The sequence below is a fragment of the Lampris incognitus genome, chromosome 13 (assembly GCF_029633865.1).
Source record: "Lampris incognitus isolate fLamInc1 chromosome 13, fLamInc1.hap2, whole genome shotgun sequence".
Lineage (NCBI taxonomy): Eukaryota > Metazoa > Chordata > Actinopteri > Lampriformes > Lampridae > Lampris > Lampris incognitus.
The window spans coordinates 39740806-39763873 of record NC_079223.1 but is presented as its reverse complement, the minus strand read 5'-3'; the positions used below and the strand labels follow the sequence as shown (position 1 = coordinate 39763873).

At 42.6% G+C, this 23068-nt stretch overlaps 1 protein-coding gene across 2 annotated transcripts; it reads right to left on the bottom strand.

The window, feature by feature from the left end:
- Positions 1–4302: 4302 nt before the first annotated feature.
- zgc:110045 (uncharacterized protein LOC664755 homolog) lies at positions 4303–23038 on the bottom strand. 2 transcript variants are annotated; one of them, XM_056291350.1, is made up of 14 exons: positions 19977–20296; positions 18405–18445; positions 17019–17129; positions 16489–16512; positions 16303–16335; positions 16077–16193; positions 13875–14006; positions 13343–13471; positions 12968–13048; positions 11760–11801; positions 11267–11342; positions 8202–8254; positions 6058–6227; positions 4303–4690 (listed from the first exon to the last, which is right to left on the bottom strand). In XM_056291350.1, the coding sequence occupies exons 3-14, from the start codon at positions 17076–17078 to the stop codon at positions 4654–4656; spliced, it is 954 nt and encodes a 317-aa protein (XP_056147325.1). In that variant the 5' UTR covers positions 17079–17129; positions 18405–18445; positions 19977–20296; the 3' UTR covers positions 4303–4653. The 2 variants fall into 2 exon arrangements, with proteins under 2 accessions (XP_056147325.1, XP_056147324.1); XM_056291349.1 differs by lacking the exons at positions 4303–4690; positions 18405–18445; positions 19977–20296 and adding exons at positions 5334–5685; positions 23018–23038.
- Positions 23039–23068: the final 30 nt, after the last annotated feature.

Below are 23068 nucleotides of genomic sequence, written 5' to 3'. Positions count from 1 at the left end.
GCAATTGTTAAAGTTAGCTAGCTAGCATCTAGTAAAACTTTACTAGCTAGTTAGTTAGTTAATCACTAAACCCCCCCCATTGTATTTTTACAGTGAAATGAGCTTAAGATCATGCTGTTGCCACAACTTATTCAAAATGTAAATAAACTAGAAAAATGCTTTTCCACAGAAAAAGCGTGTGAATGCTGAGCTGCTGAAAGAAATCGCGAAAGCATTGCTGAAAATGGATAAATAGGAAAAGTCAGAAAGTCACTAGCCTACCTGAAATACATGGAAACTGAAATGTGAAATGGCTGAATATTTTAAAAGTTTTAAAGGTATAAAAAACTGAAAAATTTGCCATAATGTGCTAAATACATAAATAGTTTGATTGTTGAATGGTTTCTGTAGTTTAAAGTATGAAAAAGGGAAAGTGGTGCAAAGATTTCAAAGTGCTCCCAGTCCCATTACAAACACACATAACAAGGCTGTAACAAAACTTGCAAGCATTTGCAGCAATGGTTTATGTATGGAAAAGGTTTGAATAGTCTGAAATATGTGACCCTCGCTGGTAAGAGTCCCCAAGTAGGCCTAGGTCATTGAACTGCAAAACCTGACCTGAACATTGTTCTTCTAAAAGAAGAAAAAATAGCTACAGTACAGCAGAAGAAATGGTCTTTATTTGTTATGAGAGGAGGGGTAGAATGAGAGGAGGGGTAGTGATGAAGATGATGAGTGATGAAGAGGAAGGTAGTGATGAAGATGAGGAGTAGTGATGAAGAGGAAGGGTGGGAAGGAGGTTGTAGGACGGTAGGATAGCAGGGAGGTTGTAGGAAGGAAGGTAGGAAGGTAAGAAGGTTGTAGGAAGGATGGTAGGAAGGAAGGAAGGTATGTAGGAAGGAAGGTAGGAAGATTGTAGGAAGGTTGTGGGAAGGAAGGTAGGAAAGATGGTAGGAAGCAAGGTAGGAAGGTTGTAGGAAGGAAGGAAGGTTGAAGAGGGAGGAAGAGCAGTTAAGAAGTAGCAGAAGCTGATCAAATCTCCCAGGTGTTGAGAGTTGACAGTAATTAGGCTGGCAGTTGAGTTTCAAATTGATATGTGATGTCACAATAGGACTGAACATTCTAACAGGCAAAGTGTATGGCAGAATTTCTAAACTTTAGAGCTGAATTGTTCAAAAACTATAAAATATTTTTAAAATCTGAATAGGATTCTGAAAGAGCTGAATGTCCTGGACTGTTTAAGCTTTAAATGGGGTTTCTAGCTCAAAAAATGAAGGAGATACAGTTTAAAGGTGATGAGGGTTTCAACCTTTCCCCATAGACTTCCATTGTTTTGAGAAAGCTTAATATGTCTTAAAGTATAAAAGATTTCAAAAAACCGAAATGTGAGCCTTAATGGGCTTAAAGAGATTGACATTTTGATACCTGAATGGTTTCAGTGGCTAAAAGTATGAAGGAGTAAAAGAGGTGGAAAGGTTGCAAAAGTCCCCCATTGACTCCCATTCAAATAATGGCTGAAAAAAGTTGAATATTTCAAAAAGTTCAAAAGGTATGAAAAATCTGAAAGGGGAGCACTAATGTCCTTAATGAGTTGAACATTTTGATAGTTCAATGGTTTCAGTAGCTAAAAGTATGAAGGAGCTACAAAGTGTAAAAAAATGGGCGGAAGAAAAATAAATAAAGAACTGAAAAGCAATAGTGTGAATGCTGGGCATTCACACTAATTATTCATAATTAACCTACCATAAAACCTACATTAAAATCCTGCCCACCGTGTGTTGTGGAAAACCTCAGACCACAAGACATGGATCCAATACGTTCGACAATGGACGAGTGGGAAAACGAATGAACCAGAAGCTGGGTCAACGTAATCCAACCAGCTATTCGGCTGCAAATGGACCCCTTACAACCCCTTTGACCCAGCATGACCAACAGTGTGTTTACAGTACCCCAAACAACCCTAGAATTATGGCTCAACATAATCAACTCAACAATGTGTTTACAGAAACAACCCAGCACTTTTTTAGTGTATTTTTAATCATTTGTCTATCAGTTCTAAGGGAATCTATCAAAACAAGGGGCTGTAGGGGAAAAAAACAATGGAAAAATAAATGAACATAAAACAGCGTTGAATGTTAATGAATTATTTTAAATCAGAATTGACTTCCACCCAGGGGTATACATATTTAAAAGAAAAATAGAAGAAATTGTGTTGTTGGTATTTTAACTATTTCTTTTTCTGTTTAAGAAATAGCTACATTTTGATCCGTCTGGGTATTTAACTTTCTTTTTCTTTTTAAGAAATGGCTACATTTTGATCAGTCTGGGTATTTGACTGTTTCTTTTTCTGTTTAAGAAATAGCTATATTTTGATCAGTCTAATATTGACTTCAATAAAGCAGGAACCATAAACTGGAACCCAACAGATCCCAGAATGCACTTGGAGTGAGTCTTGATTACATTAGCTGCATATAGGACGCTCACCGTCACATCGGGCTTTATTATTATGATTAATTCGTTTTCTTAATTCATGATCTTAACACCTTTTGGTCATCCTCTATCGTCTAATTCACTTCTTGACTGAAATAAGGTTGAAATGATTGCCCATTACCTGAAGGTTTAAGGTGAAATGCAGAATTTGAGGTTAATAGTATTATAATGTCCCACATGAAACATTTAACCTCCAAATTGTTGGTTTGAATGTGGTGCATTGGAGCAAGGCTCGGACTGTCCCCTTGCTCCTGCTTGTGTCAGGATGAAAGAGGAAGTCATTAATATAGCATCAGCAGCTGGCTGTGATCTGCCCTGGGCACACATCAGCACACAGTCACACAGTCATTGCTGCTGCTATGCTTCCCTGAGGTTGAAATATCATTCTTCCCTGTCATGACATTTCCTGCCCCATTAACTATTGATTACCTTCACTTCAACACTTTAGCTCTGATGTTGAAATGGCCCACCACTATGCCACACTGGGTGGATCAGAGACCCCTATCCCAGTGTTAATCATTGACCAGGGTAGTTTTGGTTTAATTGAAGCACAAAAGTACGAAGGGGGAGGGAAGTAAGTACAATAAGTATGGGTAGTGGCTATACTATACTTTTACCTAGCCATTAGCAAAAAGCTGGCCTATGCTTGAATGCAGAACTGGAGGTTAGGTTGTTCCTGCAGCACCTGTGAGACTATTTCCTTGCGGTGTGTTGAATTTTTACTTGATGTGTAAGGTAGCTCCAAGTTAATCTACTTTTTTCCGTAACATATAATACGCTAAGTGCTACATTTGCCTTTGTTGTGGAGTCATCAAAATTAGAGTTCATGATGGGGATACTGTTGTCACTGCAGCCATTCAATCTCTAGCTTAGATACCAGTGTCTATATTGAATTTGAGTTTTTAGTAATTATTTACAATATAAACTCCATTAACTAAATGTGAAATTATACGGGCGTCCGGGTAGCGTAGCAGTCTAGTCCGTTGCCTACCAGCACAGGGATCGCCGGTTCAAATCTTCGTGTTACCTCCAGCTTGGTCAGGCATCCCTACAGACACAATTGGCCATGTCTACAGGTGGGAAGCCGGATGTGGGTATGTGTCCTGGTCGCTGCACTAGCGCCTCCTCTGGTCAGTCGGGGTGCCTGTTCTGGGGGGAGGGGGAACGTCCCCCTTGGCCAAACTCTTCACTGTCAGGTGAAAATAAGCGGCTAGCGACTCCATATGTATCAGAGGAGGCGTGTGGTAGTCTGCAGACCTCCCCAGATTGGCAGAGGGGGCGGAGTAGCGACTGGGACGGCTCGGAAGAGTGGTGTAATTGGCCGGATACAATTGGGGAGAACAGGGGGGGAAATCCCCCCCCCCAAAAAAAACATGTGAAATTGTATGTAACTGAAAGTGAGAACATTGTTTGTCCAGTTACTGTGACTTCCAAATATAAGTGTTCAGCTCCAGAAAGCTTTTTGGAGAGGAGAATGGTGATAGACATATCAAACACATACAGTTTAAAAGATTTTACTAGCCATATATTATTTATGTATTAAAAAAAAGTCATACTAACTGACTATCATGATCATTGTTTGTCTACAAGTACAGCATGCCTTGGGAACTAATATACTTAAAAATATTACTTATTTCCTGGTGCAAGAGTATGTTTGTTTTGACCAAAATAGCCCCAACTTAGTATGCTCTATGAGTTGACAAAAATATCAGAGTGAAAATTTGTTTTGCATCATCAGTCCTCCATAATAACTGCATCGGAACTTTGGGTCAAGGGGATCCTTGCAGTGTGATATTTCAATTCCAACACAGTCAGAGAGCAACCAACTGGTTTATATAAAAAGTTCTATTTATTTTAAGGTCATTCCATATGTAGCAAATATTACAAATCTGGACTGTTTGGGGTAGACCCACACCACACAAAAAAACACAAAAAAAACACATTAATAAACATACATTTCTTACAATAAATGTTCAGTGCCAGAGACAGACACTGTCTGCAGAGCAGAGTTGACTTATTCCACTCATTTAGATCCAAGAAAAACAAAAAAAGCTAACATAAAGAGACAGAAAATAAGTTATTTATTCCAGTCCCACTCTACAGCATAATTGTGTAGAGTCAAATCCACTAGAATCCAATGTGGCTTTAGGATAATCCCATCAGAGCTGCAACTGTGCAGCGCTACTACAGAACACCCAAGCCTGTTACCATTGATGAGAGCCTAGTGGGGGAAAGGAGGAATTATGACAGGGGAGCACAGAGGAGTGGACCAACCCTTGTTAACAGAAATGCATTTTACTTTACAAGTCAATGCTTTCATGCCTGCTGCCAACAGTCTTTCCGAGCATGTAACACTAGCATGTATTTCTAACAAAACTAAACACACATACAAAAGTAAGTCCTTTTTTTTTTCTTTGTTTGCATTGCGGAAAATATGTTTTACTGGGAAACGGAGCAAATAATTGCGTAAACCTCCATAAAACACCATCCATTAGAAAAATAACATTTTCTATGATGCTACTATAACCCTGAGAAGTCCATATGAACTGTTGCACATGTCTGTAAGGGGATCTTGGGATGTCAACCTGCTTCAGTTAACAGTTAACTTTACTTGTTACAGACATGCTATTACATCATCATTCATCAGTATCTTTATTACCCTGAAAGCCTGGTACTAACACTGTCCTGGTTTATGTAAATTAGCTGTTACTATGTCACAGTTTACTAGCTACAGGTACTTAGGACAGTAGACGTTGGTATAGTCCAGACTTAAATACACTATTGTTGTCTGACGATGACACTAGAAATACAACAGTTGTCCATATTGACTAGACACAAAAAAAGAAATCATAGCACGTACAGTGTCAATAAGGAGCAAACTTCTGGCGATCAGATTTTTTCATGCCAGCAGTTGGCATTTTAGTGGTGTAAGGAGCTAAACCCTGTGCTAGACCAGAGGCGGCTGCTGGGTGGACAGTCAAGACAGGCAGAGTTTTCATGCCAAGCAAACTGGAAACAGGTACAGCATAGTGGGAGTTTTGGATGGTTGGTAAGGTGGAGGGAGAGTGGACATTAATGGTGGTGGGGGCTTGGGCGGCCAGGACAGCCATAGAGGAAGGTGTGGAGACAGTGGGAGCAGATTGAGCGAAGCTCATGTTGAGGTCAACTGGGGTTGCAGAAGAAGCAGCCTGCATGGTGTATTTAGCCATCTCTAAGCTGCAAACAAGATGTTCCAAGTAGCAAAGCAGACAAGGACAAGGGTTTGGGGACGGGGGGGGGTAAAGTTCAGTGGGGGGTTAAGGAAAATGGTGTCGGCATAACAGAGAGAAGAATAGGCAGAACATTGGAGAAAGGAGGTGAGAGAAAGGGAAAAAAACATAAGAATCAAAGAAGGAATGTTATGTGTTTAAAAGCAGAGACAATAAGGATTTTCATCAGGGCAGTGGGTTAGAACAAATCTAACTTTGCCCTGGGCTACAGGGTGCCCAACAGCTCTGTCCTTGTACAATGGCACGGCATTTGGATGTCTTATCAACACTTTCAGTTGTGAGGCCCTGCTAGATGTGGCTATCCTGTGTAATGTCTTACCTGGCATTGATAAGGTACTGGGCCACACTGATACTGGCTGGTGAGCCTGTGATTGTGACTTGGCGCATGGCTGAGCCGTCCGTGGCGCTGGCGATTTTGATGTGAGCTCCAGAAACCTGGCGAATTTCATTGATCTTACTGCCTTGTCTGCCAATTATGCAGCCAATAAACTAGACAAGGGACAAAGAAGATGCGTAAATATCACAGACAGCTCTGGTCGCCCTACACTTCTCATCGATCTGATTTCAGAACAACCAGAGATAACAATCAATTTTATGAGATTTCCTTCAACTCTCTCTTGAAGACTGAAAGCGATTAACGTGGTTATTTCATTGTGCGTTCGGTCGCGCACATGCGTGTGTCTGTCTGTCCGCGGCTAATCTCGCATACTGGACCTATCAGTCTGAAAGTTGTTTGTGCACAGTTACGGCTGTATGATGAAGAACCCCTCGTGGATGGGGGGATTAAAATCCTTAAAAAAACGTTTGTTCTCGCTACCGCCGCTCCCTCTCTTCATTCACTCCCTAGCTCGCTCGACCGACGCTGTTCTCTGTCACTCTTGTGCGCATGCGCGATTCCCATCTACGGTTGAGTCGGTTCGGGCAGCGACATGACCAGAAGATATTAAAAGAATTTTGATCATCCAAAAAATGAGGAACAACTTCCTCTAAATTGCAGTCAAAACAGGACGTGTTGCATATTCTTGTCGCTGCCCGATACGAGTCAACCGTAGATGTGAGTCGCATATGCGCGAGCATGAAAGGTTTACCCGATTTTATTATACCATGAAAATAAAGACTGGGTTAGGGTTAGCCCACAGTGGTCGCATAGCAAATCTTTTCTTTTTGGAAAGCGCAAGTTCGTGTTAGACTTGGTTGCATTGGTGTGAGGGTCCGCCTGGGCGGCTGTGCGTCCACAGACTGACAGGCAAAACGTTTTTATTAGGTAGGGGGGTTTTTAGCTTGAGCGCCCCCCCCCCATATTTCCCATTTAATCAAATTGGACGCTGCGCAAAAGTCGTGCAACGGCAGGGAAAAAACTGGTTTTTCTGTCCGTGTGTGCGTCTATCTGTCCGCTGCTAATCTCGCCTCCTACTGGGCCTGTCGGCCTATGTGGCTCTATGATCCAGGACCTCTCGTGGTTGCGGTGATTCAGAACCCTGTTTTACACCGCAGCTCCTCCGCTGGTTTTTCATCCGAGCAAGGGGAGAGACGCCTGGCGGAGAACTGCACTCCTCTAGTATTTTACCGCAGTTAGAAGGCTAGGGTTTCTATAAAGAACAGCAGGCACATTGCAATAACCATATAAATCATCAATAGTAACATTCTCTGCCAGTTATATCATGATGTGGGCTCTTTGTACTACATCCAAGACATTTCAATATATCGTAGTAACGCTTATCAAAGATTACTTTTTATCATTTTCATTATAGCCTCGTCAAATAGTCAGGTATGCCTGTTCTGGGAGGGAAATGTATGACAGAAAGAATTTAATGTCTTCAGGGAGAACAAAGAAGGTAGCAGCAAATATGAAGCAGAAGCAAAGCTGTCGTGGCTAACAAGATGGCAGGCCAAACTCAAAGAACAACTTTACCATCAGAACATCACTAGCTCAGCTATGGTTTTGCTCAGCAGTGAGGAAGCTGAAACAGCTGTACTGACATCTGTTACGTTTACACCGAATCTCTGAGGCTTGGGGTGGTCAAACTCCGTTCCAGTTACCACAAAGGTGTCACAACTAAAAGCACTATCTTCAGGATTGTATCTCTAACCTTAATGTACATGCATACACACACACGTACTGCTTTGAGTCTAAAACGTTATTAATTTTATCTTAAAGCGTTGAGATGATTCAGCAGATAAATCTAAATTTGTTAAAGGTACGGCAGTAAAACTGATCCAATGAGCTTCTTGATATTGTAATGCATATAATTTACGAAATCATTTTGAATGTGTCGGGATCATTTCTGTATTGCATCAGGAAATATCATTTACATCTATTACTATATCAATTAACATTCAGGGGGTGCATGCATTACACCTTCTTATAAATGCACTATAAGACACTCTTGGCAATTATTAATAAAAATGCACGAGGCAATGAGGCAGTGGTGATGCAACACTAGATAAACATTAGACACTCACATCATTAGGTATCGCCAACTCTTGTGAACTTGCGGGGGTAGATGCGTCCAATCCTGCAAAGAAGGACACGAGATGATAACAACAAGGTACTAATGGTCTCCACTTATGTTTTACTGTAAATTTTGTTATTTTGTGTAGTGTAGCTATCACTCTCTGCCAAATGAGGAACAATTAATATATATAAATGCTGGAAAGATTTTATATCCATCCATCCAGACACATACAGTACATACAGCCATACATGCACATGCATACATACTTGCATGCATCATGTACATCCAAACATCATAACTACATACATATGTCCACACATACATATATTCATCCATTTATTTATATTCATTTCATGCATTCATATATATATATATATATATATATATATATATATATATATATATATATATATATATATATATATATACATACACACACACAAACACCCACACACACATACGTATATATATATATACACTACCATTCAAAAGTTTGGGATCACATTGAAATGTCCATATTTTTGAAGGAAAAGCACTGTACTTTTCAATGAAGATAACTTTAAACTAGTCTTAACTTTAAAGAAATACACTCTATACATTGCTATTGTGGTAAATGACTATTCTAGCTGCAAATGTCTGGTTTTTGGTGCAATATCTACATAGGTGTATAGAGGCCCATTTCAAGCAACTATCACTCCAGTGTTCTAATGGTACAATGTGTTTGCTCATTGGCTCAGAAGGCTAATTGATGATTAGAAAACCCTTGTGCAATCATGTTCACACATCTGAAAACAGTTTAGCTCGTTACAGAAGCTACAAAACTGACCTTCCTTTGAGCAGATTGAGTTTCTGGAGCATCACATTTGTGGGGTCAATTAAATGCTCAAAAGGGCCAGAAAAAGAGAACTTTCATCTGAAACTCGACAGTCTATTCTTGTTCTTAGAAATGAAGGCTATTCCATGCGAGAAATTGCTAAGAAATTGAAGATTTCCTACACCGGTGTGTACTACTCCCTTCAGAGGACAGCACAAACAGGCTCTAACCAGAGTAGAAAAAGAAGTGGGAGGCCGCGTTGCACAACTGAGCAAGAAGATAAGTACATTAGAGTCTCTAGTTTGAGAAACAGACGCCTCACAGGTCCCCAACTGGCATCTTCATTAAATAGTACCCGCAAAACACCAGTGTCAACATCTACAGTGAAGAGGCGGCTGCGGGATTCTGGGCTTCAGGGCAGAGTGGCAAAGAAAAAGCCATATCTGAGACTGACCAATAAAAGAAAAAGATTAAGATGGGCAAAAGAACACAGACATTGGACAGAGGAAGACTGGAAAAAAGTGTTGTGGACGGATGAATCCAAGTTTGAGGTGTTTGGATCACAAAGAAGAACGTTGGTGATACGCAGAACAAATGAAAAGATGCTGGAAGAATGCCTGACGCCATCTGTTAAGCATGGTGGAGGTAATGTGATGGTCTGGGGTTGCTTTGGTGCTGGTAAGGTGGGAGATTTGTACAGGGTAAAAGGGATTCTGAATAAGGAAGGCTATCACTCCATTTTGCAACGCCATGCCATACCCAGTGGACAGCGCTTGATTGGAGCCAATTTCATCCTACAACAGGACAATGACCCTAAACACACCTCCAAATTGTGCAAGAACTATTTAGAGCAGAAGCAGGCAGCTGGTATTCTATCGGTAATGGAGTGGCCAGCGCAGTCACCAGATCTGAACCCCATTGAGCTGTTGTGGGAGCAGCTTGACCGTATGGTACGCAAGAAGTGCCCATCCAACCAATCCAACTTGTGGGAGCTGCTTCTGGAAGCGTGGGGTGCAATTTCTCCAGATTACCTCAACAAATTAACAGCTAGAATGCCAAAGGTCTGCAATGCTGTAATTGCTGCAAATGGAGGATTCTTTGACGAAAGCAAAGTTTGATGTAAAAAAAATCTTATTTCAAATACAAATCATTATTTCTAACCTTGTCAATGTCTTGACTCTATTTTCTATTCATTTCACAACATATGGTGGTGAATAAGTGTGACTTTTCATGGAAAACACAAAATTGTTTGGGTGATCCCAAACTTTTGAACGGTAGTGTATATTATATGTGTATTATACTTACATACATACATGCATACATACATACACACACATGCCTTAAACGAAGTAGATTCAGACATACATACACAAATCAATCACACAAATTTATAAATACGTTCTTACACAGATACATACATTCATTGATACACAAAAATTATACTACATCGATAGATTCTTGCATTACTATGAGTACATTTCTCACAGTCTATTGAAAAACTGAAAGAACTTTTACTACACTTGAGATTGGATCACATCAGTCCAGATATTCACAGTGTTGTACTGTTTTCTCCTTGGTTAGTTTCAGCAGAGTACATGAGTAGATGGGATGGTTGAGGTCAGGGGTGGGCTGGCCAAGACAATGTTAGAATTGGAGGATAAATGTTGCGGAGGTCAAGGACAGGATGCAAGATTAGGATACAATTTTTGGAAAGGGATGTTGGGCAAATGGATGTGAAATTTGGGAAGTAATGAGAAATGGCAGTTATTTACTACTGACTGCAAGTATTTTTGTTATTTTCACATTTTCCTCTCCAAGAATTGTGCTGCATTTCCTTTGTGTGAGAATTATTAAACTTGCTGCTCACGTTTCATCTGAATGAAAAAATACAGATTATTGCTTGATTCAAGGTTGCAATCACTAAGTCACAAAATAATTCTTGGTAGTTTTTTTTTACTATATTATGCTATTTTTTCCATCTTATGTCTGATACAAAAATGGCAAAAATACCAAATATAAAAAAATAACAGGTGTTGTTTAATGTGTGTGCATTTCTACAAAAACCCTCCACTACATTACACTGTACTGCTTGTGCAGGGCATTTCTGTTTTGAGCTAGCGACAAAGAGCAGAACCTGTGACACAATGGAGAGAGATGATGAGCCTCGTTGGAGCGTAAAAGGGTGTTTAGATGGTCTGATCCAAAAAGGAGCATAAAGAGGGATAGATGGACTTCCCCAGGGAGCCTTGGGTACGTACCAGGGAAGGTAGGGTTGCTCTGCCCAAGGGAAGGGAGGGGGATATGCTGCATAGCCAACTGGTGAAGCTTGGTCAACTGCAGGGCAGGAAGGAGGTTAGAACTAACCAATCAAACTGGATGATTTTCAGTGGAGCTGACAAACTACAACACAGAGCCAACCTTAAATTCATATACACAGCATCAAAGATCATGTCAGTGTGTGAGACCGATTTGTCTTCATGCGTGCTTCTCATGGCATCGGTTTGTAAACCGTCACAGTGCTACAGGTGAGATGTGATAACTGGGCCACTCTTATGACTGCCATTGTCCAAAGTGATTAAAACAAAACATGCTGCTACTTGTTGTTAGTGTTAGTACTGTTGATGGCTAAGAGATGTTGGAGTTTAATCTTTGTTGAGAGTAGGGTACACAGGGGCATAGTGGTGGCTTGGAGGGAATGGGCAGAAGTGGGTCATTAAGGCAGGTGTCAGCCGGCCCGACAAATACACTTACATCTTGATGTGGGAAAGCATACTGCCCCGGAATTGCAAAGGCCTGGAACAAACGAGATTAAAAAAAAAAAAGGTTTGTGTTACCAGACAACACAGCATGTGATTTATTATAACCTTCAAAATTTATATTTGTCAAAATGTATGATGTAACCAATGTTGAGACCTCACCAGTGGAATGCATCCACAAAATCATTTCAGTAATGCCCTTTCATTGCTCCATAACTCAAAACGTCTACATATTAAATCAAATTCAATGTAAAGGTCATCTGGTTGGTTCTTTCTTACTTTTACTGTGGGCACAGCGTTGCATTAATGTGGCTGCATGTGATCAGCCCTGACAGAGCGTTCTTAATCCAAGTCGAAGGACACCCAGTCCATTACAGGCCATTACAAGATCAATGGCCATATTTATGATTCCCCACTTTGATCAGGAAATAGGTTTCCCAGTGAGGTGGGAGTCATTATCGTATACATACGTGGTCTTATCCAGCTTGTAAAACACTTGTAACATGTTCACTTTCAACATATTTTAGCATGTTGGCTAACCTTGCCGGGCCCCTCACAGTATGAAGAGTTTATTACTGAATAATTCCACAGATGTGTCCCTCTAGTGGCGGAAAACTCGTTATGTGCATAATTTTTTTTACTGTGTGTGGCTCCCCCCCCCCCTCTTTTTCTCCCCAATTGTACTTGGTCAATTAACCCACTCTTCCGAGCCATCCCAGTCGCTGCTCCACCCCCTCTGCCAGTCCGGGGAGGGCTGCAGACTACCACGTGCCTCCTCCGATACATGCGGAGTCGCCAGCCGCTTCTTTTCACCTGACAGTGAGGAGTTTCGCCAGGGGGACGTAGCAAGTGGGAGGATCACGCTATTCCCCCAGTTCCCCCTCTCCCCCGGACAGGCGCCTCGACCGACCAGAGGAGGCGCTAATGCAGCGACCAGGACACACACCCACAACCAGCTTCCCACCCGCAGACACGGCCAATTGTGTCTGTAGGGATGCCCAACCAAGCCGGAGGTAACACGGGGATTCGAACCGGCGAGCCCCGTGTTGGTAGGCAACGGTATAGACCGCTACGCTACCCGGATGCCCAAGAGTCAAAATTCTACCCTCAAATAATCACGAAGAGGTTCACAGACACAATAAGTGCTATTACAAAGTGGCTAACGTCTTAACAACGACCACACAAACCGAGACGTGTACTCACAGAGTGCTGTGCTAGTATTGCATGGTTTCCACCTGGCATGGCTTTGGGACGATATGGGATGGTTGCTCCTTTCGGAGGTGACTGGAGACACATGCAAACCACAAATCATCAGGGGGGGGGGGGGACAAACAATATCACAACTGTTCCTCAAAAAATGAGAACGAAAATAAACATTTAGAAACACCCCGGCCCTCAATCTGATAACAAAGCTCATTTTCCGCGGTCTCTCAAGATTTGAGGCCTTAACTTCATGGCAGTGACATGTTGCGGAGACGGAGACGCTGAATGTTGTTCTCAGTTAATCTTATCATCTCTTACTCAGATGTGACAAACACGACAGCTTGGATCTTTAAAATGTTCTCAGACGGCGGTTACCTCCAGCATGACTGAACAGATGTGCCTCACACACTCGGTGATGGCCTGCGGTGCACCAGAGATGGTGACAGCTCTCTCTGTGGAGTCCGGCAGCATGTCCCCTGCCACCTGCACCTGGGCACCTGTGGTCTGCACAGCACCGTGAAACAGAAAAGAGAAAAACAATAAAACGCAAACACCGGTGACTTCTCCGAAGATTTCACTAACATCCAAGGTTCAAATACGTTTTCGTACATCCTGCAAATTAGCTCTGCTACGGTTTGATATGCAGGCAGCAGCTGCATGCCAAATAGCAGCCTCTCTCCCAATATTTGAAGAGGCACCCACAAATATTATCCGTTCACTGGACCCTTCAGCCTCCTCGACATATGAGCAGTGAGACTTTCACATGGACTACCACGGAGCAGCAGGAAAAACCCATTTCACAGCACCAGGGGGGTTATCGTCAAGTTGCAATGTCCTTATTTAGAAAAATATATAAATTCATATATATATATAAAAACATCCTGGGTACAAACCCCAGTACCCCTACCTCTCGTATCTCCTTGATTTTGGAGCCTCCTTTGCCGATCAATGAGCCACACTGACTACCTGGAAACACCAGGCGAAGTGTCACAGGTGGCTTGCTGGACACGTTGCTGTTTGCCATTGCTGAAGCAATGTCCTGCAGGAAGATGTCAAAAATATGTTGCTGTTGTTTTGCTTTTTTTTTTAATATGATAAGAACTTTGCCTTTATTTGATTTTTTTTTTTAAATTGATAGAAAAGCCTGACCCAGACTACTTGTTACTGACATAGCGGTAAATGCGTTTTAAATTCTGATGGTTTTATTTGAGACATTTATTTGATTTGATTTACGTCGTATACACACATACTGACCCAGACTACTAGTGACTGACATCAGCGTATACAACAACATGTATGTACACACACATTTATATATATTTCTTCATTATATGTATTTATTCATTCATTCATTCATTCATTCATTCATCTTCAGCCACTTCTCCGGGGTCGGGGCGCAGTGGCAGCAAGCTAAGTAGGGCACTCCAGATGTCCCTCTCCCCAGCAACGCCCTCCAGCTCCTCCTGGGGGATCCCAAGGCGTTCCCAGGCCAGATTGGACATGTAGTCCCTCCAGCGAGTTCTGGGTTTACCCCAGGGTCTCCTCCCAGTTGGCCGTGCCCGGTAAACCTCCAAAGGAAGGCACCCAGGAGGCATCCTAATCAGATGCCCGAACCACCTCAACTGGCTCCTTTCGACGCGAAGGAGCAGCGGCTCTACTCCAAGCTCCCTCTGGATGTCTGAGCTCCTCACCCTATCTCTAAGGCTGAGCCCAGACACCCTACGGAGGAAACTCATTTCAGCCGCTTGTATCCGCGATCTCCCCCTTTCGGTCACTACCCAGAGCTCATCACCATAGGTGAGGGCTGGAACGAAGATTGGCTGGTAAATTGAGAGCTTTGCCTCCCGGCTCAGCTCCCTCTTCACCACAACGGTCCAGTACAACGTTCGCATTACTGCTGATGCTGCATCAATCCACCTGTCAATCTCCCGCTCCATCCTGCCCTCATTCGTGAACAAGACCCCGAGATACTTGAACTCCTTCGCTTGAGGCAACAACTCATCCCCAACCCGAAGGGAGCAATCCACCATTTTCTGGTAGAGAACCATGGCCTCAGACTTGGAGGTGCTGACTCTCATCCCGGCCATTTCACACTCAGCTGCAAACCGCCCCAGTGCACTCTGGAGGTCTCGTTCTGGTGAAGCCAACAAAACCACATCATCTGCGAAGACCAGAGATGCAATTCTGAGGTTCCCAAAACAGACACACTCCTCACCTTGGCTGCACCTTGAGATCCTGTCCATGAATACCACAAACAGAATCGCAGACAAGGAGCAACCTTGGCGGAGTCCGACACCCACAGAAAACGCATTTGACTTTGTGCCGAGAATGCGGACACAGCTCTCACTTTGGTTATACAAGGACCGGATGGCTTGCAGCAACTGCCCCGGTACCCCATACTCCCGCAGTACCCCGCACAGAGTGCCCCGGGGTACACGGTCGTAAGCCTTCTCCAAGTCCACAAAACACGTGTAGACTGGCTGGTCAAACTCCCATGCCTCCCTCAGCACTTCCGCAAGGGTAAAGAGTTCGTCCGTCGTTCCACGGCCAGGACGGGATCCGCATTGTTCCTCCTGGATCCGGGGTTTGACAGTCGGTTGGAGCCTCCTTACCAGCACCCTACAGTAGACTTTCCCAGGGAGGCTGAGCAGCGTGAGATGCCCCGATAATTGGCGCACACCCTCCGGTCCCCCTTTTTAAATGCGTTTTACATGCATTTATTACATTTTCATATTTTATATACTTTTCATTAGTATTTATTATTTAGTTTTATTTGTATAATAATAGTTATTTTTTAAGTTTTATTTTTAGTAATATTTATTTTTATTTTAAGTTTTATACTTTTTATTTTATAGTCACATTTACATGTATGTATACACGCATGTATACACACATACTGACCCAGACTACTAGTTGCTTACATCAGTGTATACACCAACATATGACAACAGCTATATGACAACAATATGGCAACGGTATCAGTATACAGACTGTATATACACACATACTGACCCAGACTACTAGTTACTGACATCAGCGATAAATGTGTTTTAAATTCTGACGGTTTCACTCGAGGCATTTATCTGATTTGCCCTGTATACACACATACTTCTTCAAACTTTTCGGCGATCATAGAGAAGGCCCTGAAGATGCCCTCTGTGGGTCCCGTGATGGTGACGATCCTCTCAGGGGAGGATCCCTCTGATATGTTGATGCGAGCTCCACTCTGAAACCAGCAATACAAAGAAAACAGATGCAACAGTTACCACAGATCTGCCTGAAGATATCCAACCACGAGTGCTTGCACAGAACATGTTTTTAAAGGCCCAACTCACATCCTCTCTCATCTTCTTTACCGTCTCCCCTCTCTTGAAACATGTACACAAAAAAAGAAAAGACACAAACAAGTTGCTTAACACGAGGAAGGTGACAAGCAAACTAGGAAAAAACAAACTGTGAATCAATGCAGATGCAGGAATATAAATATAAACCCCTGCATGCAGATTAGAAAATACATGTACCTTTCCAATGATGCTGCCCACTTCCTGTGAACAAAAAGATAATAAACCCTCATTGTATGGCAATGCACATTGTACCACACAGTGCTTTTCACATTCAAAATATGATCTAGACACATAATAGAGGAAAGACACCATTACAGGTTTGTGGTGATGCTGATAGTAACTGGCATCACTTATATTTTTTAAGAAACCCAGCCAAGTATTTGTGTTGTAGTCAAAAAGCATTGGAGAATAATTTGAGCACTTGCTCCAACCTGCACGTCCTACCAGTAACATGAGGATCAACTTGGTTTGTTTGAATGCCAGTAGTTTTCTTAGACCATGCTGGATGCTTAAGACATTCATCGGTGCAGTGTAATTTCATGTAATTTTAGCCCTGTTCGTCTGGTTCGCAGTTAACCAAACAGCAGAATGTGTCTTAGTATATATATATATATATATATATATATATATATATATATATATATATATATATATATATATATATATAGACATATAGTACTGTGTATGAACTAGGTGTGGCTGTATACCTTCCCATGCATCAGGAGCCTTAGTGTCAGAGTAACATTCAGACCCCCATCTACAGCCATTTCTTCCTTTTCAGATGTTCGGAATGATTTAAGATCTTCAAATTTACAACTCTGCAAATAAAGCAACAAAAAAAAGAAAGAGAGACAACAGTAACAACAAATCCCACATTGAGACATCTTCAGCATGCATAACAAGTGCTTGAGTATTCCAGATGGTTCAATCAATTATAGTCTAAAATATTGATACGGTAAACGTAGCAGGCAATTTCATCACGGGACAGGGCTGATATTTATTTACGTAATCAGTCAAAAACAAGCAATACAAATCCCTTGGACGCCTTTTTCTTTTTTGTGGATGATAAAGGAGCATTACTTTTTGGACATGCCAAGCAATGAACAGCTTTGGCTTTGAAGTTTACTGTATCTAGACACATGACAAGGAAAAGGTTATCATTATAACTGATTCAGAATCAAAGAAAGCTGAATCAGTTCATCTGCATACTTTGATTCAACTTCCTTTGATTTTTCTTACCTGCATGCATAAAGACACCTGATTCAGAATTAATTATCTGATGCTCAGCGGAGCTTTAATGTTAGGTGTTTAATCGTCACATCATGTGACATTGTTTCCAGTTCCAGCTAAATGAGACTTGAGTGATTTAACTTAGACTAAATGAGCAACAAAGGCAGCCACTTGTTCTCTACAGTGCCAAGGATCAAGTGACATCTGTGTGACTGCGAATAAAAGGAGACTCTTAATATCATTCTGACGCCACACAATGTCGCTCTGTTTCCAGTCTCTCTCTCTCTCTCAAAAAAAAAGGACAGCCACTGAGCCGAGTGGAAGGCATGTTAACACAGAGGGAAGTCATGAGGACGGAGATCACACTGCCTATTACATCCCCATGTTTCCAGGAAGTGCTTTAACAATCTACCGTTTGTCCCAGTAAACACCGTGGTTCCCATAAGCTCTGCATGTCTGACAAATCCCTTGCCAAGAATTCATGAGTAATGTTGATGGGGGGAAAAAATTAGAAATTTTAAAAAAATGTAAAAAAAAATGTTGGGTAATGTGCGTTACATATTAAAGGGATTAACTACGACCGTCTGTTACAACAGTTACACGTTGTGTGATAGTCCGTGTCCACCGGCTCTCGGGCCTAGTGAAGTGTGCGGAAACACACGAAAACTGGGCCACGATCTGTTTGCGGGAAAAACAAAGGGATGGAAACGCTTCCTGAAACCGTGATGACGTCACAGGCGGACGGAGCTCTGGACGTGTACGAGGCGCTCCCCGGTTAATCCAGAACTCGACCCTCCTCAACACGCCGGCGTTTTAAGCGCGGCGTTCGTAACGCACGACCTTCAGTCACCTCAGATACTCACGCACGCCGATGAACAGAGAACCCTCTGCCGCCATTCCACACCTAAAAACAGACCAGAGAATGAGTACAGTTTGGACTCCAACGTGGCCAGTGCCACTGGATTAGATTAGCTATTAATACAACGAGACTAGCATGCATTGTCGTTGCGCTGCAAGAATAGCCAGACAGATCTCCGCGGGGATAACACGACATGTGATTATACTGATTGATGTGCCTGCAGATGGAGGCGCACGTGGGTTTCCGGAGGTAAATGTGGGTTTTCACAGCCAAACGCTTCAATTGGAAAGCCCAGGCAGAGCCGAGGAAATTAGCCAAATCCAAACAATTACCGCCAGAATTTGGACGGGTTTGCGGGCCTGGCCGCTGACAGGAGCCCCCCGACCAGTCCCCCTCCCGGGTGTCTTTACAACGTTGGGAGTATATGCGTCGAATAACCAGCAACCCCACAATCTAATCCTATAGACAAGGATTTGTTTGGTTAATGCTAAGACTCTTTTGACCCATTTCTGTCACCTCCAGCGTGTCAGCCCCCCGCCCAAGACTTAAGGACAAAACACAAGTTCAGCTCGGCGCCCGCCGAGGCTACACGACATAGAGATGATCAAACCCAGCCCTTCATAACAAAGACGGTCACTAATGTGCAGTAGACAATGACGAGGACACAAATCCGTGCGAAAGAACATTTGGTTTGTTTTGTGTCGGGGAACAATATGAAAGTGGATTACTTGCATCTGACCTCCTGTCGTTTCATTTGAAAACGTAATGGGATTTAACAAGAAAAAAAGGAGGGAATAATAAATTATAGGAAAATAAAGTGATTATATCCTCATAATACTACTAGCTTATAATAATGTTTTTTTTTAAAAAAAAAGCTTAGGACTGGTCTTTTAAGTCGAGAATCGAACAGTTTTCCAACATGTGTTGCATAAATTTTGTAATAGCGTTCGTTGTAGGTTTCAAACTGTGAGATATTTTCCTCTTTTTTTTTAATATATCTCATTATTACTAACCAGTTTCTAGCCCATACTGCTAGCTCCTCCACAGTAATACTCCGGTCATAGCTAGTATTTCTGATCTCATACATTAGCATAGCATGCTGCCTGGCATCAGGGTATTGTCTCCTGTCTGCAACAAGAGAGTTTAGAGCGCTCAGAACTGCAGACTTGTGACGCGTCTGGACTAACAGGCTGTAAAAATCCTCTCAAATACGTCATTTTTGAGTTCAACATTTTGGACCTACACTATCAGTGCCTTACCTTAAGTGTGCGAGCTCAAATTTTTTACATTATGACGGACAACGGAGAAACGATCAGTTCACAGCTTTGCCAGTTCTTGCAAGTCGAGCCTAAAACTAGTACATGTACCCGTAAATCACAACTCTGCAAGTGGATTCACTGTTCAAGAACTTGTTAAATCAAAGGGCAGCCCAATGTCTGGCTGAAAGCCCAATTTTATTCTAGTCTGTAAGTTTATTTCCAGTGCAAACAGGCGGTACAGCACCTGATCCTTTTAAGTCCCATGTGTGGCGGAGAGGCCTGTAGTGGAACAAGAATGATACGTATAAAATACTAACCTTCTATAGCAGAAAACTCTTTCCTCTTCTTTGGCCTTAGTATCCTCTGAATGAATGGCCCTTTAGTTTACAGTCCGTATTAAATGTTTGCCGCCTTTGTTGTCGGTTATTGCACAGAGAGTGGACAGATGGCTCCCTGTGCCCTCAGACCGGCTGGAGTGAGACTGGCTTTGCTATTAGTCCCTCAGCTTAGTCCAAGATAAGCCCCTATGGAGGGCAAGTGAACCCGCATCTCTTGCCTAATTCTCCCTGTCAGTGCCACGAAAGAGGCGTTCCTCAGCAGAGATCCACTAGCTGGAGGGGCCTTAGGGCAGGGCAAAGTGGACCCTCAACCGGATATTGTCCAACAAGGGTAGAACTGGCTGCAGTCGCAGACAGCACAACACAAGTAGGAAGGTCTATCCTTTGGCAGATGCCAAAAATAAACACGGAGACATTGCCTGGAAAAAAGGGGCTTTTGTTTGCTTAACTGATGTAGCTCTGTGACTAACAACCCTATGTGACTGCCGTGATGATCATGCTCAGATAGCTTCCTGCTTGCACGAGGTCAGGTTTTCTCTAAAAATAAACCCCTTTGTAAGAAATCAGTGCTTTACACAAGACAGCCATGACACATAACGCAGGACTAATTGAGGACTAGGGAGGACAATGTGCTGTTTGAGGTGTTCAGTCATTTTAAGCACAATGTCTCCATGGGGTGCTTCGTCCCCTCTTTGCCCCTGCCCCTCCCCCACCCCAACGCCCTGGTAATGAGGCCGGCGAGGATACAATGCAGCCCTTCTGCACTGAAAAAAAAAATGTATTCAGCTGAGCTTCAAAATTCTGAGAGAAAACAATCAGCGAAGCATAAGTGGCATATTTAATTACTTTTCAGTGCATTGCACGGAGACAATGACGGCTGCTGTGAGCCTCATGGCAGTCTCTCAGACCAAGTGCACTGGCCTTTCTACACCTAAATCAACAGGCCACAAATATTTACCTCAACTAAGTTCAATGAACTTTGCTATAGACTCTTTGCATATTTCGTTGTGCTCGCTGATGCACTTTTTGATATAAAGTCAATGAGTTTTTGTTGTGTATGTGTGTGTGGGGGGGGGGGTGTCTGGGAGGGCATGAAAAGGAAAAGGAAAACGTCTCAAAACAAGAAAAGAAAATACTAAAACTGCCCCCAAAGTGAGTACAACAGCAAAGCTGCTAAAAGATCTCGCCATCCATAATACTGGACAAAGTTTTCCCAGAAACTGATATGGAGCTTGAGATAATTTAGGCACTACATTATCCTTTCATTTCATGGCAGTTTATTGTAAACAGTTTAATCTTTTTTACCCTTTGCGTAAAAGCAAGATTAGCCAACTATGAAAAAAATGGATAAAAATGAAATAGCTAAGAAAACTCAGACTAGCTTGGTCTAGTGAGAAAGGCACGAACTGATGAAGCCTCTTGGATGAGAGGCAAAACGTCTTCACGGATATATACCAAGTCCAGTTGCACTCGATTCAATTCCTTTGGATAACCATGACCTGGATGAATGAGAACATTCACAGACAGCTAAGAAAACTGTTTGAAAGGACGCTTTCCCTGAGTGAGAAATGTGTCATGTGTTTTACACACACACACACACACACACACACACACACACACACACACACACACACACACACACACACACACACACACATGCAAGTAACAGCTCAATGACTTCAAGAACATAGTATGCAACAGTTTTGTCACACAAAACACATTTTGTCACACACTTCACACTTAATATTAGACTTCTTCTGATAACAAGCTACTCCTGCTAAATTCTATACTTATTGCAGTACAGCTACTACTACAACCATCACGATCAGGGTTGCCAACCCTCCCGGAATTGGCCCCAGTCTCCCGGACAGCAGCAAATCCAATCCGGGAGGTTTTTTTGACCATCTGAAATTTAAAAATGTGTTAAAACAGATATCAACGGGTTTACTGAGCGTGACTCTTATCATGAAGACTGGTGCTGTGATATTTAAACCCTTAAACCAAGCGTGTGCACGCGTGTACGCCGCGTGACGCTGCCACACGCGCTAGCTGACGGCGTTCATGCCGTTGCTAGGCTACAGCTAACGTTAGTGTAACCGGTTATTTTCTTGCCCGGTGCGGGATTCGATACGAGGTGTACTGCACCACAGGGCGACATCGCTAACCGCTCGGCTAAAGGGTCAGACCCGTTAGTTAGGGGCTAACGTGTCTTATTCGTAGTTTACAGTCGTCGCCCTCCCCGGAAGCGCGCCCTCGCGCTTTGTTATTCCCGCGCTCCGAAGAGGCTTCTGAGGATCTGCACACTTCCGGATCCCACCGCTGCCACCAATGTAACGGGTTATTTTCTTGCCCGGTGCGGGATTCGATACGAGGTGTATTGCACCACAAGGCGACATCACTAACCGCTCGGCTAAAGGGTCAGATCCGTTAGCTAGGGGCTAACGTGTCTTATTAGTAGTTTACAATTTCAACGTCAAGGTCAAAGCTAGTCTCCTCACTATCGCCGAGACAGGGGATAAAGAGAAGACGGTATAAGCTAACAGATAGCTTATTCTGTTGTAATCAGTTGTCCATTCGGCAGACAGAATCCACAGATGACAGTAAGAGGTAAAGTAAACGCTGATAGCGGCCGAGCACAAAGTAATCATCTGCAAATTACTTCAGCTGATTGCAATGTGGAAGATGCAATCAACATAATGGTTTACATTTGAAAGTGCAATTTATCCATCCTCGTTTGTGAGCTGTTTCTGAGCCCATGCAACAACGTCAATTTCTTCTGCTTGCCGTTAGTTACACAACGGACGTCGGTTATAACTCCTGCAGCTCTGTGGTGTTATTTTTCATCATCCCATGTCTCAATCAAGGCCTGTACGTGATGCCAAATTTCGTATCCCAAATAGAATATGTTTCCTATATAAACTCGAACCCGCGGCCATATGGGAAAACGTAATTTTTTCACTATTTTTTTTGATTATCTTTTTTTTCTGGTTTTACAGACAAAGTACCAAAAGCATACAAACCGTGACTGGAAGAGCTTTATGCTTTCGGTATGCTACGTTGCGTGTAAAATC